This window comes from Heteronotia binoei, chromosome 1 (genome assembly GCF_032191835.1).
Source record: "Heteronotia binoei isolate CCM8104 ecotype False Entrance Well chromosome 1, APGP_CSIRO_Hbin_v1, whole genome shotgun sequence".
Classification (NCBI taxonomy): domain Eukaryota; kingdom Metazoa; phylum Chordata; class Lepidosauria; order Squamata; family Gekkonidae; genus Heteronotia; species Heteronotia binoei.
The window spans coordinates 98,998,437-99,022,926 of NC_083223.1; the positions used below are offsets into that span (position 1 = coordinate 98,998,437).

The 24,490-nt window shown below is 43.5% G+C and overlaps 1 protein-coding gene across 1 annotated transcript in view; it reads left to right on the plus strand.

Moving 5' to 3' along the window:
* Positions 1 to 459: 459 nt before the first annotated feature.
* FOXO3 (forkhead box O3) overlaps positions 460 to 24,490 on the plus strand; it is a 163,841-nt gene continuing 139,810 nt past the window's right edge. Inside the window, exon 1 of the mRNA XM_060237906.1 lies at positions 460 to 2,335. Within this exon, the coding sequence (XP_060093889.1) occupies positions 1,766 to 2,335 (570 nt within the window). The 5' untranslated portion in view covers positions 460 to 1,765. The remainder of the gene's footprint in view (positions 2,336 to 24,490) is intronic.

Sequence of the window (24,490 nt, forward strand, 5' to 3'; positions counted from 1 at the left end):
ATCAGCATGTGTGCCACCATTTCTCCAAAAACAAAAAACACCGAATGCTGTTTCGCTTTGTATTCCAAAGTCTATTTTACAAAGTGCAAAAGGGAACATATTGCTGAATCAGGGGGGCAAAGGCAAGAAGAAATGAAAGAGAAGAGGAAAGAAACGTGTTGCTCGATTTTAAATTGTTGTTGTCATTGTCCTCGAAGCGAGACGGAGATGGTTTTCATACTGTTTCTCAAGGCACAGCGTTCTTAGATCTGCTTCTCATTGCGGTGGGGTGTGAAAACTAATCTCCAGAGCTTTTCCCTAACCCGGCAGGCTGTAGGACAAGCCGCTCGAGAGCTGGTTCCTTCGCTGACTGCGTTAGCCCTTCCCACTTGTGGGCGGCGACCAGGCTGCTACGGAGTTAGGTTGAGGCTCCCTGCGTGTGTCTATAACTTTGTGTTGCCGCTGCTGGTTGTTAGGAGAAGGAATGTGGAAGTCAGCAGAGTGGAGGGTGACAGGCTGCTCGGGCAGGCGGGCTGCGGCGACGGTGGCAGCAGCAGCGTTTCTCCCTGGCGGCGCCTTCGCTTTGCACAAGGCTCGGCCGTGCTTTCCTCCTCCCTTTCCATCCCCTGCTTCGTCTCCTACCTAAAGTGAAAGGAGCTGGGGACGCAGCCCCAGGAAGTGTGCAGCAGCAGCGCTGCCGTTTTCGCCTGCGAATTTCTGTCTGGGAATTTTGCTTCCTTTTAAAATGTTCTTGTTCGGATTCTTTTGACTGGGAGCTGCCCGCTGATTCTGCCTTCTTTCGCCTGCGTGGACCTCGCACTTTTTTTTATTTTTTTGGGCTAAGGCTTTATTTATTTATTTTTTTACATGACTTGAGTGAAGGGGGGAAACTGTCAAGATGGCAGCAGCAGAAACGAGGAGGTTATGAATGTAGTGTTGATGCTGGAACAAAACCCATCTTCTTGGCAGCCCCGCGGAGGACTTCGGGCTTCTGGACCTGTTGGAAGATCGGTGATTTGACTTGCTTGGTTTTTTGAGCTTCTCCCCTTCTCCACTGAAGGATTGTTTTTAAAAAGTCCCAGCTGCCTCCCCTCGTTCAAAAGATTTGCTTTTCCTTTTTTTTTTTTTAACCCGTTCTTTCCTTTGAGGGGAGGGGAGGGGAGGAGAGAAGGCGATATGCACAACTGTAGCAAATGTGATCGGATGCATTTTGAGACTTCAGCTCCCGAGCAAAAGGCGCTGTGAAGGAAAGGAGGGAGGACGAGTCATCAGTGGGGACTGCTACAAGAGAAGAGAGAAGAAAGCAACAAGCAAAGAGGCTCGGCCGGTTTTCGGATTTTGAAGCGAGGGAAGAGGGAGCGGGGGGGGGTCTCTTTAAAAAGACCCAGCGCGCTGCTATTGGAGCAATTCTGCACGGGGCGAAAGATAAACAAACATACGGCACACTGTCGCTGAGACTGCTGCCAAGTCTGCGGGGCTTGGGGGTGTCTGCACGGCTCGCGGTCGGGACCAGGAGGAGCAGGAGCGCACCTGGATCCCAGGAGCTGGAGGCTGGCGAATCGATCTGCTGCTGATTTCAGGGCGGGGGAAAGAGGAGGAGCGGCGGCGGGGTGGGAAGGAAGCGACCGGACCTTTAATGGAGAGTGGCATGTTTGCTCAGCCTCGCTGATCGCTCCGAGGAGGCGGCGGAGGCGGGACCGGGGTACGGATCGGGCTTCTCCAGCCCCACTTCTCCCCAACGGCAGCCGGTCGGCAGGCGAGACTCCGGAGTGGGGGGGAGGCCAAGATGGCAGAGGCGTCTCCCCCCGCCCCTTTGTCCCCTCTGGACGTGGAGCTGGACCCTGAGTTCGAGCCCCAAAGCCGCCCTCGTTCCTGTACGTGGCCCCTGCAGAGGCCTGAGCTGCAGGCGAGCCCGGCCAAACCCGCTGGGGAAGCGGCCGCCGACGCAGCATCGATGATCCCGGAGGAGGAGGACGATGCGGACGACGAGGAACAAGGGGCTGGTTCGGCCATGACCGTCGCGGTCCCTAGCAGCGGCGGGAGCGAGGCCCTTGCCCCCGAGGACACGGCCCGTCTGCTGGCTCCGCTGCCCGGGCTGTCCGGCGAGGGCTCCGGCCAGGGCGCCAGTGCGCTTAGCGGCGGGCAGCAGCAGCAACCTGGAGCGGCTGCGGCGCCGAGGAAATGCTCGTCCCGGCGCAACGCGTGGGGGAACCTGTCCTACGCCGACCTAATCACCCGCGCTATCGAGAGCGCCCCGGAGAAAAGGCTCACCTTGTCCCAGATCTACGAGTGGATGGTGCGCTGTGTGCCCTACTTCAAGGATAAGGGCGACAGCAATAGCTCGGCCGGCTGGAAGGTAAGCACGAGGCGGAAAGTTGGCCGGCGGGAACTGTGGAGGGGGCGTCGCAATGGCGGGCGCTTTGCAAAACAACGGGAATCCGAGACACGGATAGTCCATGATCCCGGAGTCCCGTATAACCACACACATACTTTTTTTTTTAGGTGGTGGTGGGGGGGGGAGAAGATGTTTTCTTTCCGTAGTTAGTGCTGCTGGCACCAAGACCTTCCAGTCCCGCCTTCCTGTGGCAGGGTGAGCAGTACACTTAATCCGCAGACACACGATCTCCGTGTTAATTAGTGCAGAATAACGATCTCCGGCTGGTTACGCCATAGATGGAAAAGGCTGACGCTGGTTAGAAGGCATGGAAAGGGCGGGAAAAGAGAGACACCCTCTTAAACTCTTCACCGACCTGATTTTGATGGGGAGGGGGAGGGGGAAGGGAGTGGTTGCCTTAAACACCTAAAGTAATTGTTCAGTGATTACTGTGCGGTCCTCAAAAGGTCACCCTACATTACCACACATATGTAACATTAACCCACATAAGATGGTTTGACAAATTATAGGGCTTCTCCAGTAGAAACTGGAAGGAGAGAGCCTGTGTGTGAATGAGGCGGTTAGGTTGTGCTGAGGACATACCAGGGAATCAGGATGTGCTTTCACAGCACATTCCATCCAGCAGCACTGTCCCATCCTGGTAGGTCTGTGGGTGCTGAAGACGTAGCTTAGATTTGTCTTGTTCACATGGCTTGCTGTGGGGACAACTTCAGGAAACAGCTACTTCTCTGCTGTTGGTGTAAAGGGTCTCTCTTTTCCAGGGACACTTGTTGTCTTTTCAGTTGTGTTTTACAGTGCCTGGCCAACCCAGAGAGTTTCCATACGGATGTGCCTAGAAGGTACATTCTTACAAGGATTGGAACTGTAGGCTTGACCCTTCTCTGCTTCCCAGGAGGGTAATCAGATCAGGCATGCTCTGCCCTGTACATTTTGCCAGTTAAAGATTAAACAGTGGTGTGATGTTGTAGAAGGGCAGATGGTGGTGGAGGGGGAATGATCAGAGTTCAGGGTGCTTCCTAAAAAGCACTGATGAAACTTACTCTATTTGGTGCTTTGCTATGTAGCCCCAGCATCGGCTGTTGTCTATGTCATCGTAGTGTTTGCTGGGCTGACTACAACCTGAGGGTACCACCCTTTTCTTTTAGGGATGCCAGCCAGGAGGCTTCTAAGCAGTGTGAAAGAAGAAGCAGGGGTCCAAGATACAAACAGTTTATTCCTTTAGGTACACCTAGGTGGTGGGTTTGCTTTGGTTCTTTTGCTAAACAGCCAAGGCATGTGTCAAAAAAGAAACTGGAGTAACAAAATGAATCCACTCCCAACAGCAGAGAGCTGAAATGATCCCCTTGTTCAGTCTGTGGCTGCTGAGTGACAGGCTGATCCCTGTCTTTTATTTGATGGGATTATATGTACACAATCGACCTTAGAACCTATTCAGTACTAGAATATAAGTGGAGGGACTTCACTGGTGTTCCTCTCTCAGTCGTTGTAGCTTTATGTAATGCTAATTCAATCCATTACTTTGACTATTGAGTTCTCTTTGTTGAGTAAGAAGGGGGAAACTAGGTGATATTTTGATAACAGACTTTGAAAAATAGTGCATTGCAAAGTGTGGCCATGAATGTAACATTTTTAAAAATCCCAAGAGGTCAGATATTTAACAGCTAGAGAAAGTACTATCTAATGCTAGTAGGGATAGACTGAGGTGCTCTTTTTCATTACACAACCATCTATTGTATTCCCATGCATTAGAAGACAAATGTGCATTTTCCATGCGCTGTTTTAAACCGCTTTGTATAAAAAGTTGAATGAGGAAGGTAATACTTTGAAGCCCCACTGGTGCTTTCATGGTTTGACATTTTGTTGCTTTGACATTTTGATGCATCAGTACACAATGAACAGTCACAGCTGAAATGTGTCTGTCTGTTTTAGGATAAGTATAAGCTGTTCTAGTTATGTTGTATATACCACTTACAGGTAGTTTGTTTTATTAAATCCAAGACTGACAGTACTGCCCTAAGTGGAGTTTCACCCTTTTATGTCAATAAATTCTATGTCCAATGGGTTTAGAAGGATATAACTGTTTTAAGATTGCACTAGAAGTTTGGTAGCAGTCTAATTATGGTTTTGATCTTGAACTTACTTTTTCAGAAGCAAGTTTTAGTGAAGAGTCAACAGTGTGCACAGTTTCTTGAGATTAAGTCCCACTGAGTAGAGTGCCCTTATATGTATGTAAGATCAGGCCGATAGTGTGTTAAAGGATCAGAGTGCCAGGCTAAAGTGGCTGTTCACGAAATTTGAATCAGAGAATCTAAGTACACATTAGGTGCCCTGGAGAAGTAGCAGGGTGAAGGGAATTGCTTGGATAACTGGAAAACAGTGGGCAGGAAAAGGTTTATAGATGCATCTCTCTTCCCATCACTTCGCTGCTCCCAGTAGAACAACAAATTGAGCCATTGTTACTTGTATTTGTACACAATTTGTCCCTTAGGGCATGACTAAGTATACAGATTTTCTTCTTTTAAAAGCCGTTGCTGGACTCATCTATGGCCCCCACAAGCCCTGCTACACCTGCATGCAGCTCAGATGATTCCTGTGGTCATCTGTGTGAAAGATGCGGGTTACTGTTGGGTGTGTAAGTCCATGTAGGGGAAGAAACGACATTGCTGTGTGAAAACCAGTGTCATGTTGACCCTTCCTTTCTCAGAACCTCTCTTTTTAGTTTTCATGAAAAGTACCAAGGATGGAAAATTCCCATCAAGGCTGAAGATGGATAGCATTTTTTCAGAGAGAGTGTTGAAGGTAGTATGAGAGGGATACTGGTGACTGTGATGTGTACACTAACCCCACTATTGTGTTTAGTCACAAGTTTTGGATGGTTTTGAAGAGCTTCAGAAACCAGCAAAACCTGTTTGACCTGACAAGCCATTGCAACAAAAGCAATTACTATGTAGGGCCAGGCTAGTGACATCTTTGTCACTCCACCTTAGATGCTGTTTTAAATTAATATATGTCTCCACCTGCTGAAATGGCTTTGTAGGTAAAAACAGAAATATTTCATCATATATTATAACATTTCTCTATAGAAAATAAAAAGTAATTTTTGTACAGGAATGCGATCATTTGCATGGAAATTTTGCTGCAAAACAGCCTTCAACTACAGCTAAAATTTTCATTATGGGACGAGTATGCATGACAACCATGGGTTGTATGATGCGTCAGAATTTTGTAGTGTGCAAAGTGACCCAGAGTTGTTCACATGTGAATATTGTTGTAAAAGATTAGAAAGAAAATACCATCTTTTGTGCTTAATTGTATAGAGAGAACAGTTATGTATCTTTTATGAGGATACACAGAATCAACATATAGCAAATGTAAAGATTTCTGGAAAAATGAAAACTCTTTCATACAGATTGAGGTTCATTTCTGCTCAGCATGATTTTATCTTACAGCACTCAAATAAACATCAGTATTTTTAGCTTTGCTGAAATGTTGTCACTCTGTTTCACTTGCCTGCTGCTAGTTTTGTGTACAAAGAAGGAAGCAGAGCCCAGTTCTGATACAGTGCCTGCATCAAAAGCATGAATGAGTCCATTCATTCTGAACTCTAGTATATTTACAATTTAATATAACCCTCCTTTCCCATTCTGAGTATCTTCATTTGATGAGACTAAAGAATACAATGCTATATAGTCATTTGAAGGCAAAAACAAAGCAAAACCAGATTTTCTTTTGGTCTGTTGTTCACATGCTTCTTGGTAGGATACATTACGGGAAATATAATTTAAGTGCAAGTGAAAGATTTCTTCCAGTCTGAGCACCTGATTGTGTATGTCCCTTTGGCTTGAGGTACAGTATACACTCAAATGCAAGACTAGGGTTTTTTTTTACAGATACATCATAAAAAAGGAGGTTGTCTTACATTTGTATACAAATTAGTCACGTCCAATAATAAAAATGTTTTGGAGTATAACATTTTTAAGGAGCTCATCTGACATTCAGTGTTATCTTCCTTTTGAGTAGATAACAGTAAATATTTCTGCCCTGTTAGAATAATGTTCAGCAGTTTAAAAAAAATTCAAGGCTCGTGTCTCTCTCTCTCATCGATGTATTTTGATAGCTTCTTTATATAGCGTATTGGCATGAAAGTCTATATGTACAATGCAATTGCAGTTAAGGGCTTAAACTGCTTTCCATCCTGAGCACAGGTGTCAATTGTGATGTGTCAGTCTCAGACTTACATCTTATTTGTCAGGAGAAAGCCAGCTTTTTAGCTTTTACCCCGTGTGCTCAAAAAACTGCTGTCAAGCACCACGTAGTAACTTGCAGGCCAGAAAGGTTGACCGATTTTGCACTAGGCTTGTTCTGGGTGGAGAGCCCTTTTGTTCCCGGTGCTTCTCTCAATTTTCACACAAGCCTTCCCAGAGCTGCGAGTTGGCGTGCCACTTTTCCACAGCAAGCAAGATCCTCTTACAAGCGGTTTCTGCTTGCCACGGAAAAGCGGCATGCCAACTCACAGCTCTGGGGCAGCTTGTGTGAAAACCAAGAGAAGTGTGGGGGGGGGCAAAAGGGCTCTCCACCTGGAACAAGCTCTAGTGTGAAATTGCTTGTAGACTTTTTCCCCATTCAGTGTACTGTGAAAATATTAATTGATTTTAGTAGCAGTAGTATTTAAACCATACAGCAAAAATGATTGAATTAATTAGGTGGCTTATTGTTGTTTGAAATTTTCTGACCATATATAGCTTTAAGTTGATTTTTATTTTATTTCTGAACAGCCTTCCATGGTGCTTGCAGCTAATTAACATGTTGAAACTAAGATTTCCAGAGACATGATGATAGAAGTCAGAAAGAAGAAATTTCTCAGTGCCCTCTAATATGACCATATTGGAAGATATAATCACATCAGAAATCTTAGGAACATGGGCAGGCTTTGAAATGCATGTTAACCCGTATTAACTAAGAGGCCTGTTCTCAGTAATACAAGTTGTTGACTTTTCAGGGCTGAAGTCCTTCAGAGTAATTGCACTTGTTTCTGTACAACATTAGAGAAAAGCATTTGGAGTTATAGGCTCAGAGTAGATTGCACATAATATTTTAAAAAATTTATTTGACATATTTGTAGGGCTGTGAGGAAGGAAGAGAATATTCTTGGTGGGTATGAAGAAAGTTTATTTTTGGTTTTGCCAATTACATAGATATACACATTGAATGGAGGGGTTGTGTGCTACCCTAGAAATTCATAATTTTTAGCTTTTGTATTTTGAAACAGGCATACTTATTGTGGAACATTACTTGGACCGTCTGTGATACTAATACTAAACAACTAACACAGTTTGGTTAAGAAGTATTTTGATGCATTTTCAGAGGATGCTTTGCAGAAGTCCATGGTAGGGCTTATACTACACTTGCTAAGCATACTTTGCTATGGTTTAATTACTTACTAAAAACCTTTTGCAGGGTCTGGACACGTCCACTTTTTCTTTTGGCATGTATCTACTGCAGTACATTGGAGAAGGCAGTATCAGGTATAGTAAGATAATAGCATTTCGTAATCTTCATGATTTCTAGGTTATATATGTTTTAACTCTGTAGGGTAAAACAAGATGGTATATCGTCCTCACATAGGGACCATATGATTTGTCAGCTGCTTACACCCTTTTTTCATGGAGAGTATTCATGCTATTCCTGGTTGGCATTGACATGAGAGTCTTCACACTCCTTTTACAAACATTGTGGTTCTGTGAGTGGTTGCTGCAATGTTGGAAATGGTTTTGATGATCTCTGCATGGGTTCCTTAAAAGGTGAACATCAACAACCACTATGGCAGATGGTGTGCAACAGAGGAGTTCTATAAATATGTAGATTTACAGTAATTGATTTATTGTTTTGAAAATATATTAATAACCAAGGAAGAATGCTATTAGTGTTTTCTATTTGCCACAGATAATATTTGGTCATATATAGGGGGCTGAATATACATATACAGGCCTTGCTTGATAGTGCCTTGGTAATTCCATAACTGATGGATGAATGGAAAAATGTTGACACATACATTATGTATTTAATAATACAGATGTTTTTCATATGATTCTTAGATGAACATATATGACTTACTTATATAATAGGATTATAGACTTTGAAGAAAGCAAGGGTATTTTCAGAAACTAATGCTTTGTGAATATATAGGAATTATCAGTGCTTCCTGATCTAGCTGTTGTAGATTTTCCAGGCTGTATGGCTGTGGTCTTGGCATTGTGAGACCTGACGTTTCGCCAGCAACTGTGACTGGCATCCTCATAGGTATAACCCAGAAAACTGGAGTTCTCTCTGGGTCAAAGTGAGAAGAAGATGGTAGGAAGGGATTTTATATCTACTCAAGAAGGTGGGGTAGGGCTGAGTCATTATCTTGTAAGAGCTTCCCAAGCTGTGACATTGTAATGGAGGCACTTTCCTGAGGAGGTTTGTTTGTATATGGATTGGCTATTGAAATTCTAATCTTATATGTAGTGCTGTTGTAATCTGCAGAGCATTTTGTGTTTTTCAGGACTGAAAACCATGCCCTATTCACTCTCTTCCTTCCTGTTGAAATTATGTTTATGTTTATGGATTTAAATGGCTTCCCTGTATAATATAACATGGTAATTGGATGCATTGTCCAGCATTACAATGTCTTGGAATAAGATACTGTGTCCTGTTTGAGTTGGGCTATGTTCAGCCACTGCTGATTTTTAAGGTTGGCCGAGTCTGCAGTGTCTTTCATGTTCTTTTATTCTTGTCTGGATGCTATGTTGTGTGGTCCCAATGTAAACCTGTCCACAACTGTAGGGTATGTGGTATTCTCCTGCAGAAGTGAGAGGTTCCCTTCTGTCTTTTGCTGATCGTAGAATCTGTTGTATTTTGCTGGTGGGTCTGAATACTGTCAGGGCCAGCTCACCCACTAGGCAAATTAGGCATTTGCCTAGGGCACCCGGAGTGGGGCGCTGAATTGTGCTCCTCCCTCCTGGTACCCCAGACAAATGCTTAATTTGCCACCACCAGCCCGGCACGCTGAGAGGAGCGACGCCAACCTCTCCTTACCTGCTTCGATTCGGGCATCTCCTTAAAATGTTCTCTTATAAGAGGGCAAGACATGACAAGACTTCGCTCACCCCTCCCTTTCGGGAGGGGGGAGAAGCCTCTTTGTGTCTTATGCTCTCATAAGAGAACACTTTATGGAGATGCCCGCATCGAAGCGGGTAAGGGCAGGCTGGTGTTGCTCCTTTCAGCACACTGGGGGGGGGAAGGTAGCCTGCCTGCCCCCCGCGCTCTCACAGGAGCACACCAGTCTCGCCTTACCCAGAGTGCTTTGCTCCCGGGCATTTCTGTAAAGCGTTCTCTTAAGAGAGAGCGTGGTGTGATGAGATTTCGCTCGGGAGCGAAGCCTCGTCATGTTGCACGTTCTCTTGAGAATGTGTTACAGAAATATGTGGGTCGAAGCGGCCCGGGTAAGGTGAGGCTGGTGTGCTCCTGTGAGGGTGCAAGAGGGTTGGGACTGGAGTGCGGCACCACATTGTGGCACTGCAAATAACACAAGGGCAGGAGGGGCATGGCGTGGGCAGGTGGGCAGAGGGGAGGGCTGATGGGGCTTGGGCACCGCAGAGAGGGTGCCATGGGGCAACTTGCCCTGGAGCGCAGAGCACCTTAGGGCCGGCCTTGAATACTGTTTGTAGACTGTGTTTCTTCGTAAGTTTTCACATCTGATCAGTGATTCCTTTGATATATGGCGAAACTGTTTCATGGGAGACTGTTTTTCTTCGGTTGTTTGTTTAATCACTCTTCTGATTTCATTTTTGGAGTAGCCATTTACTTGAAGTATGTGGTTTAGATGATTTAGTTCATCATTGAGAAAATGCAGTTCACATATCCTCCTTGCACAGTCTACTAATGTTTTGATTATGCCTCTTTTTTGTTGAGGGTGGTGATTGGAGGGTGGTCTCACAATGCCAAGACCATGGAAAATCTACAACTAATGAACTCCGGCTGTGAAAGTCTTTGACAACATATTGCTTCCTGGATTCCTACATATCAGTATATTTAAAGCTGCTGTTAGTAGATTGTTGTGACCACCCGTGCAGGCCCACAGACCCCCAAGTTTTGTCAGACCCCCTGAGCAATCTGCCTGAAAGAAAGTATGGCCAGGCTGGGGAGGATGCAGGGATTCTGCGTGAAAAATTGTGCTCTGGCAAGCCAAGCTGTCAAAAGATGGTTGAGAAAAGCAGAGGGAACAGCTGAATGGAAGGAAGAGAAACTGCACGCCCAGAGACTGCCAGAGGAGGGAGTAAGCAGGAGGCTGGCCATGCCCCCACATACCAGCAGCTGCTCTGGAGTCAGGAGGGACAGGGGGAGACAGCCAGCCCACCCAGAGCCCACAGGAACACACCAGGATGAGACTGACCTGGAAGAGATGCCTGAGAATTGGAAAGCCCGGGCATTGCCACAGTTAACACTGACAGCAGCCCAGAAGATGAAGGTGTGACAAGGAGCACAATAAGGGGGGAGGAGCACAACTGCAATGGCCAAGGAGCAACTGTCAGGGTCTGCCCTGTGATTAAGTATCCAGAACCCTAGTTTGAGGCCTTGGTGAGTGTGGCAGTCATCTGGTGCAAAAGTATATTCTGCTACAGCATATTCTATATATCAAGCACTCGTAATGAACGTTATTTTGGCCCAGAACTTTGAAATATGTGTTTCAATTCTAGGTGTAAGCCACTACTTGTAACACTATTAAGCCGGTGTTTGTGCTCACTGCCTCCCTCTTTGTTACCATCAGCATGCAGGAAAGGGGAGATAGAGGTTTTAAGACTGAACTGAGTTTGATACAAGCAGAAACACTCTCCTTGAACCAAAACTCAGTGCCAGATGAGAGATCCCGCCTCCATGCAGTCCTCCATGTATGCCAAGTGTCTCAGAAGAAGGGAGGGGATCTGTCATATCTTGAAATTTTGGAGCAGGAACGTATCTCAGTGCCTTTCAATACCATCAGTCATAGTATTCTTCTGGACTCCCTGGGGCTGGGGCTGAGAGGTGCCATTTTACAGTGGTTGTAGTCTTACTCAGAGGGTAGATTTCAGAAGGTGGTGCTGGGAGACTTTTGCACAGCCCCTTAGCGTGTGCGAAAATGTGAACCGGTGCCTGGAGGCAATTTTGGAGTGGATGTTGGTTAATAAACTGAAACTTAATCCCAGCAAGACCGAAGTACTACTGGTGAGTGGAAAGTCTGCCCTGGGACTTAAGGTATCACCCATTCTGTGTTGGGTTGCACTCCTCTTGAACAAATAGGTCCATAGTTTGGGGGTACTCTGGACTATATTGTATCACACATATATTTTAATTGTTTAAATGATGTGTTTTTGTTTAGTTGTATTGTTTTTTAAAGATTTGTTTCTATCTTGTATGTTTAATCTGTTGCCTTCCATGGCGGCCCTTATGGGGGCAGAAAGACAGAATATACATTTTGTAAATAAATAAAAGTCAGTGTGGTTTAGAATATTTGAGTAGAACCTGAGGGGTCTAGGTTAAAAATCCCCATTCAGTCTTGAAGCTTGTTAGATGACCAGGAGCCAGTCCTGTATTCCCATCCTGACATATGTCACAATAAAACTGGATAACTACTTACATAGCTTTGTAGAAGGGCAGGATAGACAACCAGACAGAGAGCTACCCAGTGTTCAGGATATAAAAAAACCCCTTTATTTACTCATCTGTGCATAAGACAGGGAAGAAAAAGTTTCATGTAGGAATGAATTTTGGAGCAAGTGGATGCTCCTGTGTGCTCCAAAGCTGAGCAGGACACAAGTCTTCCACCACACAGAGTTTACAGAAAAATGGAAGAGCAAGGATCTTGTTTTGTACTGTGCCTCAGCAGAGAGCCAGGGACACTTGAGATATGTACAGAAGGTTGGCTACCATGCTGATGTTGCTGTAATCATAACCAACAGGGTTTCCCCCCCCCCCTGGGTGAACACAGTGGAATGGAGTTTTGGAACCTCTTTGTGAAAACAGAGTTCTCAAAAATGTTTAAAAGTTCATGAGGGGCATCCATGTATTTCTCCATTTCCCTATTGAAAGTTCCAGCATCTATTTTTCCAGGAAAAAAGCCCTGATAACCAGCATTTTGGTAATGTGGTTTAAGCCTGGCATTGTTGCTAATCTTTTAAATCAGTAGATATCTGGGATAAATTTGGTGCCATAATCTCTCCAATTTTCCTTTTATTTTCCAAAAAAACACATGGACATCATTTAGATTGTGTGTGTTTTAGAATGTTGAAAATTGACTTCAGCAATGATTAGACAAGTATTACATTTCCTGTAACATAGATAAGACTTTACCCAGTTTATCATCTAGCTTGTTCTTTGTGTTCATACCCTGATAGAATGTTAGCTAATCTAATGTTGGCTCATGGATAAGGACAGCAACAGTGTACATTAATCCTCTCCAGATCTCATGCCATCTACATTCTGATAAACATATGTGCAAGCTATTTTAACACTCACCTACACATTTCCAAGCTGCCCCACAGTGATTTATTTATATGACTCAGTATCTGCATACTCCTTTAAAAAGCTGATGAGGGTACAGAGGCAATGTTTCAATTTCTGGTTTCCCTGGAGGGAAGAACTGTTGAAAGGAGAATGTTCTTTTTCATATTAAAAAAATGTTTTGGCTCTCTCTCTCCTTTCCCCCCCCCCCCTGTAATTTGGGGAGGATGGCTTATCTTTCCACACAGTTTTTGTTCAGCATTACCACAACTATTTATCACTATTTTATCTTTCACAGGGGATTGCCTTAAGAAACAAAGTACTGTGTAAAATACTCCCAAAATTAAAAAAAGATTAAAAGAATTATCATGTTCACCTTTGCCTAGAAATAGAATCAAGGTACATGAATGGCAAAAGAAGAAAACAGGGCAACGATATGCTTTAAGGAAGAACTCTAGGACAGCATTATATTTGGCATTACATTCACATTACAGTTCACTAGACAGTATGGTACAAAAGGCAGACATCACAACCCAATTGCTTTACTTGGGAAGGAGAACGAGGAAAGCACTTAATTTTCTGAACCAATTTCACATGCAAAACAACCCTAGAAAAGAGGGAGGAGGGAAGAGTTCAAGCCTTCTCTAGAAACCAGTCCCTTCTACTGATGGTCTGCCTCTGAGCTGAAATATTCAGTGACCATTAGCAAAATGCTGTATTATAAAAATAGTTCATTAGATCTTATAGAAAAAATGAAAATATTGATACTTTAAAATTCAAAAAATGAACCAAATAGTACAATTTTATAAGTGATGCATTTTATGTTCAGTTAGTATGCTAAACTGTCCACTTTCACTAGTGTTGCCAGCCAGCAGTTGGTAACCGAAGGGAGTCTAGGGGGATGGATACATTGGGGGGGGGGGTACCAGTGGGCAATGACATTACAGCATTTCCAAGAAAATCCAGAAGTGATGTCATGCGGCTCTAGGAATTGCTGGAAACTCTATGGTTTCTCTCACATACATTCTTAGCCTGTAGAATTGGTAGGGTTTTTTTTTTTCCTATAAAGCTATATCAATAATTCCTGAATTTAGAAGCAGATCATTTGTTTTATTTTGTTTTTATATCAGAAGCTTAATTAATCTACATCTGGTATGTTTATCTTCCTTGTGAGATCTAAAGACCAGCTGCTGGTGTATTTTGATTTTTTTATTTAATAAATTGAAGCTTCTGTTTCAAGAATGTGATGCCATGCAAAAGCATATTGTAATTTGACTTTAAATTTTATTTGCTGTAATAAAATATTTGCTTAGTCAGTTTAGGTCTTCCCCCCTTCCTTTGGCCAAGAAAAATGCTAAGCTTGGTCAAGAAAGATGTTTGTTCAAGAAAAAAAGATGCATTAATAGATGACAAAAACCATTTAGCTCTGAGTTAGAATAGCAACTTAGTGTGTGGTGATCAGGTATGGAAACATTACGGAGGCTGTTTCTTTTTTTCCTACATATACAGTCTAACTTCTGTGAATTTATTCAGCATACCATATTAGCCTTGTGGATGACTGGAGCCCCTGATCATTTAGGAAACCCTTACTGCAGCAATATCCCACTGTAACTATCTCAGTTAGAAATGACGTGTTGATACACTTCACCTTAGTCATCTGTTTTGCAGCGCTGCAAATTTTAATTTTAAGCTATAGATCTAATTTTTCTTATGCAAGATCTGAGAGTGTGGGATTGATATAATTGACATCCTGGTTTTCAATCCTATTGGGAAGGCTCCCAGACAAGAAGCAGCATTCCATCTTCCCATTGTACTATAATTTCTCTTCCAATAGGATTTTCACTTTACTTTTAATCTTAAATGCCGCTGGCTTGGAAGCAATGGATATTGATAGCAATGGATCTTATTTCTAAGTAAGTGTGCTTGAAACTACAGTATTTTGCCAGTATGGCTGAAGCACATTTTCCATAGAATAAGTTCATTGAGCTTTTTGGGTTTGCTTCTGAGATGCATGTGTAGGGCTGCACTGTCAGTCAGTATGTTTGGAATGTTGGTTGCCTTTTTCAGCATCTGCAAAGAAATCACAGGATTGCTTTACTATGTGTGTGTCTCGCAGTATTTTACTGTAAGGTTCTGAAAAATGATTAGAGTATTGAGAAGCAACAAATATAGAGAGAGAGTTTTGGACATATAATGATATGCTCTTGCCTCTTTTAACATGTGCCAAAATTGGACTAGCTGATCTGACTGTGTAAATTTTCCCTCCATAGGCACATAGGAGTAGGCAATTGAGGGAAAACCCCATTTTTTTAAATGTGGATTTCAGAAATGAGTTCTGCACATTCCTAGAAGCAGTTGCTAAGAAGAAAGCAGTTTTTGTCTGGACTACCTAAATTTATATGTGAAGATGGAACTGAAATTTTGGAGGTAGATGTTTACTCTGAATGGCTAAGACCTAAATTATCCATGTATTTTTTTTAAAATTGTTTTTGTTCTTCCAGGCTATGATGGATTATAGCTCTTATGCATGGAGTAACAACTGTAGGCTCAGAGATGAACAAACATAAAGGGGAAAAGACCCAATTTGCCTGATAGGTTTAAAACATGTTCAACTAGACTTGCCAACATCCAGATGGCATCTGGAGATTTCCTGCAGTTACAGATGATCTCCAGCCAACCAAGTGAAGTTGCCTTGGAGAAAATGGCTGCTTTGAAAGGTGGACTCTATGGCATTATAACCTACTGAGATCCATCGCCTTCCCAAATCCCACCCTCTCCAGGCTCTACCCCCTATATCTGCTAGGATTTCCCAACCCAGAGCTAGCAACCCTAAGTTTAACACCGGCAAGCAGGGCTTTTTTTGTAGAAAAAGCCCAACAGGAACTCATTTGCATATTATACCACACCCTTTGACATCACCATTGTTGCGCACAAGGCTTTTTGTAGAAAAAGCCCAGCAGGAACTAATTTGCATAATAGGCCACACACCCCTGCCACCAAGCCAGCCAGAACTGTGTTCCTGTGTGTTCATGCTCAAAAAAAGCCCTGCTGGCAAATAAGAAAACTGTAAACTGGATTTTGACAGAAGCTCCTTGGCCTTACTTCGTTGGAGTTGCCAGGGTCTAAATGGATTTCTGCAACTGAAGTTCGTTGCAAGATTAGTATGTAGACATGGACAAGTATACTTTCATCAGAGTAGTGAACTATTTTTCTGTGTCTTGAATTGGAACGTTGATGGCTGTGTGGGGAATATAACTAGGAAATTCAGCTGAACAAGTTATAACATATAATTCTAAGAGGTTCGTAAGAGGTGGTTCTCAAAGTCATAAAAAATAATAAATATGGCTGGAGTGTTTTCATACCTGGTAATTTGCTAAATGTGTGCATAAATGTGATTGTTACTGATCTTTTTTCACAAGATATGTGCAAGTTTACTCATTTGCTACTATTGCATTTGCATTTATTTATTTATATCCCACTTTCCTCCCCAGCGTAGAACATCATTCCTGCACTACTCTTCCACAACAGCAATTCTGTTAGGTTGACAATGCTGAGAGTTTGTGAAGTTACCCAGCAAGCTTGCATGGTAGAAGTAGGGATTTGAACCTGGGTCCCTGCTAGTCCAACACTCTATTCACTATGCCGTGCCAGCTCTCATTACTATGGTTAATGTGTAACACAGTGGTCGTTTTCGCACTCACCTCCAGCCGGCGCGACCCCCCCTCTTCACCGCGCAGGATCTGTGCGGATTTCGCACTAAATGCCGCGGAGCAGCCTTTTGCGCCGGAAACTCCCGTCGCAAAAGCCGCGCAAACGCCAAACTGCTTTTTGGCGATTTATGTTTGAGCGGCTTTTGCGCCGGAAACTCCCGTCGCAAAAGGCTGCTCCGCAGCATTTAGTGCGAAATCCGCGCAGATCCTGCACGGTGAAGAGGGGGGTCGCGCCGGCTGGAGGTGAGTGCGAAAACGACCACTGTGTTACACGACCAGTGTAATAATAGCATTCTAAGGAAGGTAGAATTTTAAGGAAAATATGCTTGGGTTCTTGAATCTCTCCCTACATGGTGAATCTTGTCTCCTGCTGTACAACATACCTTCACAAGTTGCTTTACTTTGCAGTGTTTGAGAAGAGGTTTCCCAGTGTAGCTACTTTGCATGTTATTGATGATTTGAAGAGGTGAAGTCCATTCTACCCCTTAAGGGTCTGTCATCTCATTCTGACCACATTCCCTTACATCCATGTCTGTGTGCCAGGCCTAAATGTACTCCTTTCCAAATACGGTGTGATAATGAATGCTACTGGCATTCATTCACACATTACTTGCACCTTGTAATATGTGACAAATAATTGCATTTCGCTTAAGTGCCTAATGTGATGGATCATGTGGGGTTCTTCTTCCCTTCATATACTCAACATGTTATCCATACTGTGGATAGGCACAGTATACCCCATAGTGGAATCCTAAGCAGAGTTACACCTTTCTAAGTATGTTGAAGTCAAAGTAAGGTAGAAGTAAAGTTTCTTCCTCCTTCAGCAACATATTTATCCATTGCTGATTTACACACGTTTAATCATTTATGTGTGAGTACGAGATAAAATTGTGCCTTGACTGAACTGAAAACATGCTGTCAAGCTGGTTCAAAAGTAGCCCATGGGCAAGCATAGATTAAAAGTAATAAATGAGGGACCTGATCCTGGAGCCTCCTGTAGAGACAGCATTTAAATACTAAAGACTTTCAATCTTCATCTTTAGCTGGGATAATGTGAGCAGGCCTTGGAATGAATGAGTTTTCCATTCACCGATGATAGGACATTTCTTTTTAATATATCATGCAGAGGGTACACAAACAAATTCTTGATTAGCACTGAACACAGTAAATGTCTGTGCTTAGTACCTGAACTATAAGAGGATGGGCGCTTTGCTGTGCTTTTAGTTTTGTCTCATGGTCTCTGTCCATTGAAATGTCTGGTGGCAAAAGTTTTTAAAATGATGGTTGCAAGGGGACTATTCTTCCAGCCACTTGCACCTACCAAAACAATAATTGAAAGAGAAGGTATCTACAATTAAGTTCTTAAAAATCTGTTTACAATAAAGTTTACATTTCTGTTTTACGCTCTTGTTAATAGCTTCTCCAGTGATAACAAATAGTTTCCAAAATTTCCTGAATAAAATAAGTCCTCATTCTCAAATAAGTTCATAGCTCTTAAGTATTAATTAACAAGTTATTTTTAGTGGTATGAATCCACACTCCATAGCAATATTTTTGTAGTTGGTAATTTTATAATTTTTTTCCTAAAGTGTTTCTAGAATTTTGGCTAAAGAGACAGTCTGGCTGCTGCTTTCTTAAAAGGATGCCATGTTTTATAGTGTTACCTTTTTCAAATAACTGAACAGAAACACCAGGGAATCTGTTTCAATTGTATATGCCAGTGTTTTATATCTTGAAGTCAATATTGGCCCAGTTTATATTGATTTGGGGAGGTAAAGTGGTGGTGGGGGAGGAGGAGGAGATGATGATGATTGGATTTATATTCCGCCCTTCACTTGGAATCTCCGTCTCCTCCCCTTCCTCTTCCCACATCAGACACCCTGTGAGGTTGATAGGGCTGAGAGAGCTCTGAGAGAACAGCTCCGAGAGTTATGACAGACCCAAGGTCATTCCAGCAGATGCAATCAAACCCAGTTCTCCCATATTAGAGCCCATGCACTTACCCATGACACCAAACCGGCTCTTTGATCTCATCAAATAGGACAGTCTCATCAGATCTTGGAAGCTAAGCAGGCAAGCCCGTAGCCACGGGAGGCATGGCCCCCCCACCCAACCCCCTTGGGTCTTTATGGCCCCTCCATTTCCTGGCCTCGCTCTCTCAGCTCCGGTTTGGCAACCCCCACTCCACGGGTGCCTTCCCCCTCCCAACTCACCAACACGGGGAAACAGTGAAGAGCGGGCTTCAGGGGCTATTTCAAGGAAACACACACACACCCCTGCCGGTCACGTGACTGGCAAGAAAAGCAGCTCTGAGGCCAGCAGTTCATATGCTGGCTTTCTGGTGAGCTCAGCAAGTTCAGCGCTGGGGTGGCCAGCGCTGAACTTGCGGAGTGTGCCTGAAAGCTGAGGTATGAACCGCCAGCCTTGGAGCAGCTTTTCCCGCTGGTCACATGATCAGCACGGGGGGGCCTTGAATAGCCCGTTTTTCAGTTTCCCTGAATTGGTGAGTTGGGGGGGAGGTGCCGCGTGGAGGGGGACGGGGCCACCAGAGCGGCGCAGAGATCAGGGCCAAAGGGGAAGGCCCTCCATCCAAAATTTTTCCATGGGTCCCCCACCCCATTTGGAATTTTCTAGCTATGGGGCTGTAAGCAGAGTTGGCACTTGAAAGGGAGACCACAAGAAAGACTCTGCAGAGGAAAGCAATGGCTTCTCCTTGAAAGCTGGGGTCACTATACATCAGTTGCTACTTGCTGACACTTTACACATGCATGCACACAAACGTATTGATTTTGGTGCAACTCCATCTTTCAGGAAAACATGTGCATTAAAAATCCTCATAGGCCAGTACGCATTAGAATATTCATTTTCATCTATAAGGAAGCATTGTGCCAAAGGTGGTGTGACACACCCCATCTCCAGACCCAGAAACTAGACACTAAAATTTCACACCCTACTCACTTCCTTTTTTTCCTTTTATACTTTTTAAATAATTGAGATGACTAGACCATCTGTCTTCTGGTTTTCCATGAGGGCAGTGCCTGGACTCAGGGTGCCACCCAACATTTTCTTGAGTGGATTATAAGTTTAGGGGAATCACACTGTAGGCTTAATGAAACCAAGAAGTTATGTCATTGCATTAGGTGATGTTGGGGGTGACTCTCTGGTTTTTGGGCAAAACTATGGGTTTTTTTTAAAAATCAGAGTATCACCACATGATGTCCCTGGCACAATGACATCACCCAGAAGTAATGGCATCACATTGGGGATGTTGCATGACAATGTCACTCTTTGGGGGTGGGGTTTTACCTGCCAGCCAGCTGGTTGGCAGTGGGCTGAAGCTCCCAAAAGCAAGGGAACCCCTGCCTGGACCAGGGGCTGGCATCCTACTCCTAATCCTCCCACCAAAACGCAACAACTCCAAACTCTGTCAGATGGTGAGCAGTTAAACTGTCAAACTCCTCCTTTTCCCCTCTTCTTTTTAACATTCCAGCCCCCCCTTTGAAAATGAAACTTGAAACCACCCATCAGAGCAGGATTTAGCAGAATCTTTCTTTATAGAGTACAAAGGATGACATCCAGGGCTTTTTTATAGCAGGAATTTCTTTGCATATCAGGACACACACCCCTCATGTAGCCAATCCTCCAAAAGTTTAAAGGGCTGTTATTACAGAGCCTACTGTAAGCTCTTGGAGGATTGGCTATATAAGAGGGATGTGGCCTAATATTCTAAGGAGTTTCTGCTACAAAAATAGCCCTAATTGACATTTACAGGAGATTTAAAAAAAAAGTTAGAGTTTTATATGGCTCACTTTAGGCTCTTTCTCTTAATAGTGAATCCAACAGGATATTATATATATATATATAGCCTATTAATCATTTAACCCTCTCATGTTCTTTGTTTAGGCATTTCTTTTGTAATGCACACTGCTTTATTTGTGCATGCTTGCCTGTTACCAAATGCTATACTGTCTACCTTTTTTCTAGACAAGGAAATGAGATGTGATTAGCAATTTTGATAAGTAGCATGTGTTGACTTGACACATTTTCAAACTTTACTTAGTAGTGAGGATAAACAGAAGGAACACTTTGCTTCATATATATAACAAGGCTTCTCTATCCAACTAAGATAATCAAGAGGACACACCCTTAGAAAAAGGCCTGTTTATGACTAAAGACTATTTATGATTGAAGACCAAAGAGCTGGGGAGTCCTGCCTTCAGAGACTTGCAGAGTATTTACACTCTCACTGAACATTTTAAAGTACTTCACAATTTTTTTTTTAAAAAAAAACCTATGCATCCTCATCCTGTAAAGAAGCCAATTACCAACTTACAGTCTTTGTCACGTTGAATTTCTGATGAGTCTTTATTGTATTAAAAAGCCACTAAAAGTCCAATGAAAGCAGGACATAGCAGAGGCAATGCATGTTGATATGCACAGTGCACCAAGGAGGAGGATCATATCCCTGCCCTGTCATTCATCGAGCAAAGTCTGAAGCCTTCCTCCAGCTGAAGGACTCTCTAATGAAAGAGCCACTTACTCTGGAGGAGTGGTAGGATATGATTGGGGTAGGATCTACCCATACTGTTTCAGCCAAAAACCCAGGCAAACTGCTCATCTTCCTTCATGCCTGGATTGCCTCCTTAGGAAGACCAGGTCAGACCACTCAGAGTTGCCAGGTCCGACTCAGGAAATATCTGGGGACTTTGGCGATGGAGCCAGGAGCAAGGTTGTAACAAGCATGATTGTACTCTGAAGAGAGTTCTTGCCATCACATGCTCCTTTTAAATGCCTTCCCTTCCTTGGAAATAATGGAGAAGGGGGCACCTTCTTTTGGGACTCATAGAATTGGACCTCCTCATTCAATCTTTTTGAAACTTGGGGGTTTTGAGGAGAGACACCGGATGCTATGCTGAAAATGTGGTGCTCCCACCACAAAAATCAGCCTCCTCCCTGAGCCCCAGATACCCACAGATCAATTCTCCATAATACCCTGTGGGGACCAGTGGACATTCAACCCCCCCCCCCCGCTTTTTGGGGAAGAGGGCCTGCAGACCATGTGATCCCCTCCTCCAACTGGGAATTGGTAGGCAAAAGAAGCAACTCTTCCGTGTAAAATGTCCAAACAATACTGTTAAAGAAATAATTACCAGTAATAATAATAATAATAAATTGGATTTATATCCCGCCCTCCACTCCGAAGGGTCTCAGAGTGGCTCACAATCTCCTTTACCCTCCTCCCCCACAACAGACACCCTGTGAGGTGGGTGGGGCTGGAGAGGGCTCTCACAGCAGCTGCCCTTTCAAGAACAACCTCTGCCAGAGCTATGGCTGACCCAAGGCCATGCTAGCAGGTGGGGAATCAAACCCGGTTCTCTCAGATAAGAGTCCGCACACTTAACCATTACACCCAACTGGCTGTCTTGGAAAATTACCTTGAGTTCCTTAATAGTGCATAACAAGGTAAAAAAAAGGTAAAGGTGCAAGCACCAGTCGTTTTCGACTCTGGGGTGACGTTGCTTTCACAATGTTTCCACAGTAGACATTTTATGGGGTGGTTTGTCATTGCCTTCCCCAGTCATCTACACTTTCCCCTCAGCAAGCTGGGTACTCATTTTACTGACCTCGGATGGAAGGCTGAGTCAACCTGGAGCCGGCTACCTGATCCAGCTTCCGCTGGGATCAAACTCAGGTTGTGAGCAGAGGGCTTCGACTGCAGTACTGCAGCTTTACCACTCTGAGCCACGGTGCATAACAAAGCATGCACTTATAAAGGACAGAACAAAAGAGTACATTTAAACAGGAAGGAGAACAATCAGTTCCCAAAACCTAACAGTTCAACAGGGTAAGTTCATTTTTCTTTCTTTTTTATGTTGATTGTCCACTCCCGTGGCTTTTTCCAAGCTTCAGTACATGATAAGGCACTTTAAACTGATCCAGTACTTCACATTCTTACACTTCCCAAAAAAGGTTTCAATCTTGGGAAGTGTAAGAATGTGAAGTACAGGATTGGTTGGAAATGCCATGTCATGTACTGAAGCTTAGAAAAAGCCCTTCGGGTGAAAACAAGGTTCAAAAGTCCCGGAAGAGCCCATTCAGCGTATATAAGGATTAAAATATCACTGTACATCAAAGAATCTCGTGGACTGCAGTTCGCTATTCTCCTTGCGTCCTGAGGTCCATCCTTTCAGTATCTACACCACAGGAGGAATGGACAGTCAGCCTAAAAAAGAAAGAAAAATGAACTTACCTATTGAACTGTTAGGTTTGGGGAATTGATTGTTCCCCTTCCTATTTAAATGTAATTTTTGTTCTGTCCTTTATAAGTTTATGCTTGTTATATACTATTAGGGAATTCAAGGTAATTTTCTAAGTGGTTGTTATTGGTAGTTATTTCTTTAATAGCATTGTTTGGACATTTTACATGGAAACATTGTTTCTTTTGTCTACCACCTCCATCCTTGAGTCTCATTTTGGTTGCCATATCCAACTGGTTCCCTCGTTCAGATGGAAAGAGCATACTTTCCCTTACTCGTTTATTCTAGACTTGTTGATCCTAGGTGGGGGAAAGGCAACTGACCTTGGGGGTGCATTAGGTTGATGGACACAGAGGCCTGTGTTGTCACTAGGGAAGGAGAACAAAGTGAATGGCCATGTACCCATTTATCTTATGCTTGTTTACATGGAAGTAAGCCCCACCAAATAACTGCCAAGGGAATGTACATAGGATTGTGGCCTTCATCAGTTTAACCAGCAGTTCTTAAATGGTGCGGCAGCAAGTCTGCTATTACAGCTTTCCAAGGGTAATTAAGATCACAGTCAGACTATCAGCAGTTCTCCCTCTCATCTAAGGTTTGAAGAAAGACAAGTGAAAGGTTGCAACACATAGGCTGCTTTAACACATGCCAAATTTACTTTCAATCCACTTCTAATGCACTTTGCAACTTGATTCTATTGTATGAAATAGCAAAATCCACTTGCAAAAAATCATCTTTTCTAACACGAAAATATCGTAGTAGGTCAAATGCAGATGTTTATGCTAGCTTGTTTTAAGGATGTAGCTGCAGTTGCAAATACAATGATGATCATTGTTATCTTGCTATTATGAACTGGGACGACTGGCCTACTTGCGGTGCCAAGAGTTTTGGCTTGGTAGTTTCATTTCTGTATGTAGCTATGAAAATGATTAAAATAAGCAATCTAAGGCCCGTGGCGCAGAGTGGTAAAGCTGCAGTACTGCAGTCTGAGCTCTCTGCTCACAACCTGAGTTTGATCCCGGGGGAAGCTGGATTCAGGTAGCCAGCTCAAGGTTGACTCAGCCTTCCATCCTTTTGAGGTCAGTAAAATGAGTACCCAGCTTGCTGGGAGAAATGTGTAGATGACTGGGGAAGGCAATGGCAAACCACCCGTAAAAAGTCTGCCATGAAAATGTCGTGATGCAATGCCACCTTAGAGTCGGAAATGACTGGTGCTTGCACAGGGGACTACCTTTACCTTTTATCATCGTCAATCTAAGGAATGCTTAGAGTTGCTAATTTGGTGTATACCTAATATTGCTTAATACTCTAACCCAGGTATCTCCAGTGTGGTGCCCATTGACACCTTTCTTGGTACCCTCCAAATGTTTTTTAGACAGTGGGAGGGGTCAGATGGCATTTTTGCCCAGCAGGGATTCTGATTGGAAATTTGATTGACTTTGCAGATTTTTAGAACATTGCTTTGGTAACAGCTGCCATGACAGCTCAAGGCTCCTCACTGTGTGACTGAAGGTAAATATCTACAGCCATTTTATGACTGGCTCCACCTTCTGTGGCAGCCATTTTGTGGCTGTGCCAGAATTCTTCAGGTTCAAAAGGATTTTTAAAAATAGCCATTTATAAGCAATTTA